This window comes from Rhagoletis pomonella, unplaced genomic scaffold, assembly GCF_013731165.1.
Source record: "Rhagoletis pomonella isolate Grant_MI unplaced genomic scaffold, Rhpom_1.0 Rhpom_scaffold_05121, whole genome shotgun sequence".
NCBI lineage: Eukaryota > Metazoa > Arthropoda > Insecta > Diptera > Tephritidae > Rhagoletis > Rhagoletis pomonella.
The window spans coordinates 1-6,343 of record NW_023463667.1 but is presented as its reverse complement, the minus strand read 5'-3'; the positions used below and the strand labels follow the sequence as shown (position 1 = coordinate 6,343).

The 6,343-nt window shown below is 43.6% G+C and overlaps 1 protein-coding gene across 1 annotated transcript; it reads right to left on the bottom strand.

Annotated features, from left to right (window-relative positions):
- Positions 1-775: 775 nt before the first annotated feature.
- On the bottom strand, positions 776-6,335 carry LOC118755012 (laminin subunit gamma-1-like). Its single transcript, XM_036489870.1, has 9 exons — positions 6,299-6,335; positions 6,070-6,197; positions 5,701-6,005; positions 4,695-5,004; positions 3,839-4,250; positions 1,498-3,774; positions 1,205-1,412; positions 1,013-1,116; positions 776-958 (listed from the first exon to the last, which is right to left on the bottom strand). Exons 1-9 carry the CDS (start codon positions 6,331-6,333, stop codon positions 805-807), a joined length of 3,933 nt encoding a protein of 1,310 aa, XP_036345763.1. The 5' UTR covers positions 6,334-6,335; the 3' UTR covers positions 776-804.
- Positions 6,336-6,343: the final 8 nt, after the last annotated feature.

Sequence of the window (6,343 nt, the reverse complement as noted above, 5' to 3'; positions counted from 1 at the left end):
AGTTAATATTGAGGTTTGAGAATTATAAAGATCGGTGAATTAAAAGGGTTGTACCTCCGAATCTATTTGTTGGGTTGTTGAATACTATGCGATAGTTAACTGGTGTGGGGAAGGATTTAACGTTGTAGAGGTGTGTTTCGCATTCGCGAATGTGAAAAATATGACATTCGAAACATCCCTAATATGTATGTGTGTATTATTTACATCAATAACTCTTTATGTATGTACTAAATTTTTATTTATGCAATTTGAAAACTTGTATCAACTAACACACTTTTTATTTCCCCCTACTAAAGATTCATGGAAATTGCGGACTTTCGCTAACTAAATATTTATTTCGCCATATCCAACTAAGCTATTAGGTTACTATGTATAGCCGAATCTTGGTAGCTATGACTAAACCTTTTTCTGGGGCTATACATGAAATATAAAATGATTAAAAACACAAAAATAAATCTTCCAAATAAAGTGATGAACACATTGAAAACGACGAGCTACAGCTTCCAATTTGTTATCTTCATTATCTAAACCTTTTGTCGATGGCGACATGATTTTTTTAACGCGGCAGCGACAGAATGAAGTTGTATGAGTTTGACATAAAAGAAGAGGAAGAACCTTATCAGTCGCGGGAAAAATGGAAATAGATCTAATCTGGCCACAACCACAGTCGTCGCGTAGCCCTGTCATCGCCAAAATAATTATATACATAAGAACATGTGGAAAAATAATTTAACAGCTGTGGTCCGTAGCTCGTCGTTTTCATCGTGTCCGGGCTATAAGTAGGTGCTGTGCTCTAATAAAATTTTATTTGGAGCCGTTCTTACCTGCCAGAGTGTGATATGTGTTGTTGGCTTCTTTCAGCGTGTTATCGCCCTGCTCAACAGCCTTTCTAGCTTTGTCAAGTGCGTCCTGGGCGGTTTTTAATAGCCTGATATCGTCTTGTTTTTGTTCGTTTGCTCTATAAATGGACGAAAAATATTAAATGAACCACTTTCATGGCATCGATACTCACCTGAGAATTAGCAAATCGGCTAGTTCGTATTCCTCATCGAAATCGGCAAATATGTTACCGTTGCTGTTGGATATATCGTTGACTCGTTTCAAAAGGCGATCGGCCTAAAATATTTGCAAACTCATATACATATGTATGTAAGTATGTAGGAAAGACTCTTAAGAGGCTACATATCTTTTTAAACTAGCTTACGTCTTCATTTGCTGCCAACGCATCCTTCTTAAGCTTCTTAATATTAATTTCTGGTGCAGTTAGCCCATTGACATCCGTAAGCAATGTTAAAGCAGCGTCGTAAACCTCGTTCGCTTTACGCAACGCTTCTTTGGTCGTTTGAGCTACATTAGTCAGCGATTGCTTGACTGTATTTAACTCCAGACGTACCTCTGAACGCAGTTCATCGCTAAACGTATGAATTTATTTGTGGCATTATGAAAGCTCTTATCCATAGGGAAAACCTTTACTCTTTGTAGCTCTTTTATACTCACCTTACTTTCTGCTGAAGGTTGATTGCACTTTTCGCCAACTCATAGGCTTTCTCCACTGCTTCGTTGGCATCCTTGGCATTCTCCAAATCGACTTGCGCTTCCGATTCTAAGCGATCGGCTAAAGCCCGTGCTTCGCGTGATATCTCCGAAATTTGATCTGACTGCACACCGAATTCTACAGATTTGTTTTTGGCTTTAGCCAGCGCCTGTGCACCGTCATCATTTAGTAAGTTCAATGCGTTCTGCAGTTCATTCTTCGCAGCCTCAACAATGTCATGCGCATTGGTATAGTTTTGTCTGGCCTTTTTGATTTCATCGTTCGCCTTATCTTGTAGCTCGTCGGCGGTGACCAGGTGAGTGCGGATATTGTTGAGGCGTTTATGCAGATCATCCAATACTTCAGCATACGTCTGGCCACTTTCGCCTGCGCCATACTTAGCGTCGGTTAAGAGGATGTCTACTTTTTCTTGCACGGCCTTCAATTTGGCCTCGAACTCCTCATCATTAGTAACGGGTGTACGTGCAATTTCATCCAATGTCGCGCTAAGGTTATGCAACTTTGCACGGTGTTCATTGGCCGCATCTTGTACGAGGTTATAGCAATCCGGGCAATCTATACAGCCCAGATGGCGATCATATTTGTTTTCTTTACAACGATCACATCGGCGACCCTCTACATTGTCATTGCATGGACACTGCCCATACTGATCGCATTGGAATCCTTTAGAGCCGCTTTCGTCACACTCGCAAGGCTTACAACCTTCCTGGGAGAATCCGTAATGGTATACTTCACACTGATCGCACTGTTGCCCCAAAACTCCCGGCTTACAGAAGCATTGTCCTGTGAACTTGTCGCAGGTGGAGTTGTAACTACCAATAGGATCACACATGCAGTTTTCACACCCATTTCCCGACATAATATTGAAGTATCCCGGCTGGCACTCACCGCACTCACGTCCAATCACATTTGGTTTGCAATGGCACTGGCCGGTTACTTGATCGCATTGTGTAATACCATCCTGATTTTGTTCGGTGCCTGGTGGATAGCAGCTACAGCGGTCACATTGGCCGTGTGGTAGAGCCAGTGGATCGCCGAAGTGTCCTGATAAGCACTCGTCGCAGTGTTTACCGGCTGTGTTGTGTATGCACTTGAGACATTCACCAGTGGTACGATTACAATTGCCTACCGCATTGGGATCCACATTGCCGTTGCAGTCGCACGCTTTACATGTTTGCACCGCGCCATAGAGACCTGTTGGATCACCAAAGAAGCCGTCCGAGCACATTTCACAGCGCGCGCCGTAGTAGCCAACAGGGCATTCGGTGCAAATGACGGTGTCACCGTTGATTTGCATGCAAGCACCATCATTGGGGCAAGGACAACGTTTACAGTCATATGGTGTGCCACCCAAAGCATTGCCATAGTATCCACGTGCACACTGGTCACAGTTGTCCCCGGCCGTATTGTGTTGACAAATACACCGACCAGTTTCTGAGTCACAAATCTCGGCATGACCATTGCAATCGCACGGAATGCAAGGCATAAATGGACCACCGCGTGCAGGACTATGCCTGTAACCGGGCGCGCAAGACTCGCAGAACTGTCCCAGGTAACCCTCGGGGCAGGTACACTGCTCAATCCAGGTGGCGGGCTGACCAGCAGCGCCACGATGAGCCGTTTGTAATTCCACATCATCTAAAATGGCTTCTCCCTGTATGGAGTAGGTGGCGCGAATCTTGATTGCCGTCAAGTTGGAAAGTATTGATAGAAAACCACGCGACGATTGACTAGGCTGCCACTGGTAGTCGCGATGTTCATGCAGGCGGAAAGTGTACTCTTTCTCAGTTTGATCGGGCAAGCCGTTGCTTTGTGCGAATATCGGCAGCGAAATCTTGGTGCCAGCGCCCTCCACAATAACATCGCTAGCGCTGGTGCTGGGCGCTATTTGACCAACTAATTGTAGTTTGAACTTCAAGTCGTGATTATAGGAGGCGCGCTGGTCGCCAAGGAAACGCTCTGGTGCTAGGAAGTAAATGTATTCGTTGCCTTGTGCGGTTGTGCCTATACTGCGACTGTACTGGTTATACTTGATATCCACATCACGGTTGAAAATATCCATCGCAGTCCAACGTTCCTTGTGCTTGTTGAAATTCGAGGTGATCGAAACTACTGAGTAGCCGGGTGCTGTTTGACACTCGGACGTGTGGCCGTAGCAGAAGCAAGGCGTGCAACCGAAACGATTTGTCATATCCAAGTTGAAGAAGCCGGGTTTGCATCTACATACAACAAAAAATAATCGTATAATAATCTACAAACTTAAATATTAGCAGTGTAGCTTACTCGTTGCAGCGCTTTCCTTCTACGTTTTCCTTGCAGTGGCAAATGCCAGTGTCGGGATTACATGATGGTATATTGCTAGCGGAGCCGCGTGTATCACAACCACAATGCTGGCAGCCATGTTGACCGAACTGATAGTAGTTGTTGTCGCAGCGGTCGCATTTTTCGCCGGTCACACCGGGTTTACACTGACACTTGCCGTGACTATTACATTGTAGAGAACGTGAGCCGACCGGATCGCAGTTGCAGTTGATACAGTAGCCATCTTCTCGCATATAGTAGTTTTCTTTGCATCGTTCGCAGTTGGGGCCATCGCGATTCTCCCGACAGTCCAAGCAATGGCCACCATGTCCAGTTAAATTGAAGAGATGTGCATCAAAGAAGCATTTGTCAGCAAAACCATTGCAGTTGCAAGCTGAAAAGTAAAATGCAAATTCAGAATTAAATTTTCCTCCTAACTTTATAATTGGTGCCAGTGTCACTTATTACAGTTTATGAAATACCAGTTTGTTGCGTGATAATTAAATATGTTTGTATCAAGGGAGTAGTCCCAGTAATGATAACTCGTCGGTTGATTCCAAATAGCGGATGCCATAAGCCAGCTCAATATCGTTACAATGAAAAGAAGACAGCAATGCATTTTTGTCCGTTCGCTTGTCCAGTGGATGTGGTACTGTGCTCATACTTATCAGACTCACCATTTTCTTCAACCCATCTTTGCACATAACGGCATCTGTGAGTGATCTACGCATTCTAATACTACACCACCAATTATGGCAACTAAATCATCCTGTTTTCGCATATTTCTCACAAGAGGAATGAAGTGCGAAGCCCATCCTTCCGCTCCCACAATGCTTACCTTTGCATTCGTTGACTTCTGTCGATGTTGCCCTCTTCCATTTGACGTCATTGTACAATGGCAAACACTTTTCACAATCCGGTCCATCGGTATTATGACGACACTCACAAACCAAAGTGCGTTCGCCATGCATGCCGGTACTAGCTACACACTTGCTGGCATGACCATTACACTTGCAACGTGCACCAACCGCAATATCGGAGATGGCGTAAAAGTATGACTTGAGTACTTGAGCATCGCCAAAGAGCTCATCACCAAATGTGTTCAGACGATCCAAGGTGATGCGTATGTCGGTGGCTGTGACCCATTCCTGCGAACAAACTCAGTAGATTAAATAGTGAGAATAATGGGGAGAGCTCGAACGAAGCGCTCAGAAAACTTTTATATGTATGTGTAGTATGTACATAACCTGCAGGGAAACCGCGAACTGGTGAATCAAATTTGTAGTTCCGTACTAGATCGTTATCGCCAAAAACGAACCAATCCTATAGTCCAAAATCAGCGAAATGTGGTACTTAAAAAAAACTATTTATTATTTATTTTATTTCACTTTTTTCATTAGAAATCTATGTACATTTATCTAAGGTGACGAATTTAGAACTGGTTCCAAACTATAGAAAAAGGGATGCAGAACGAACTAAATCTTTCCTGTCGAATTTAGAACTAGTTCGGAACTATCGAAAAATGGATGCAGCGTGGGGCTTGTTTGCCTTACATAGATATGTGTTTGGAGTCTGTTTCGTTCAAATGCGCTTTCATTATGTCGATTTTAGAACTGGTTCGGAACTATAGGGGACTAGTTCGGAACTATAGAAAAAGGGATGCAGCGGGGGCAATTGACATTTCCCATGACATCGCAATATTAAATTCGCCAGTTGCTAGCACGCAAAAGGGAATCAATGTGCACTAGTCATGGTTCTAAATTCTCTAGTACAGAACCAGTTCGGAACTAGTGCGTTTCCCGACAGGGTTATGCTAATATTTTGTATGTGTGATAATTTTCAACCTGTAATTCGCCGCTACGTTCAAATATGATACCACTCGGTCGGCCCTCAAGCGTTGAGAAGGCTATTTCCCCATCACGCAAAGGTGATATGTCACTGTATTCGCTGGTACAGAGCGCGTGCGCCTCGCCTTCACCCTTTAAGATAGCCCGCGAGTCGGGTAGAGAATATGTGTCACGACAAGTAGCACTGTAATACTGGTAGGGAATCCATTCACTACTCTCCGAGGTACGTTTGTAAATAGCGAATGACTCGGGTCGCGGCGATCGGAAAAGTATGCGCACATAGGTGATGTCGTACGATTTGCCTAAAGTGTAAAGTGCGAATTTCAGTTAAGATGCGTAGAAATGCTATTCTTTTTGGCGGCTTACCCAAATGCAGTGTCAAGTTAACGTGGTTGGGATGTTGAATACCTTCAAACATGGTTTCGGACTGCCACCATGTGGGGTTCTGTGGATCGTGGAGATCAGTGAGGTACGGTGGATAGTGATCTTCATATCTTTATGAATTTTAAGTTTTATTAAATATTGTAAGTACAATTACATTTGTGTGTCCTTTTCGAACTCACATTATTATATAGTATTTATGATTTAATCTTACCTACAAAATTCACAATTTTTATGATTAGGATTCATAGTTTGTATA

Coding starts and splice junctions, on each gene's coding strand:
- LOC118755012 (XM_036489870.1), bottom strand. CDS start 6,333: ATGAATCCTAATCATAAAAATTGTGAATTTTGTAG. Junction 6,006..6,069: donor TAACTTGACACTGCATTTGG/GTAAGCCGCCAA, acceptor TTTACACTTTAG/GCAAATCGTACGACATCACC. Junction 1,117..1,204: donor CGTTGGCAGCAAATGAAGAC/GTAAGCTAGTTT, acceptor CAAATATTTTAG/GCCGATCGCCTTTTGAAACG.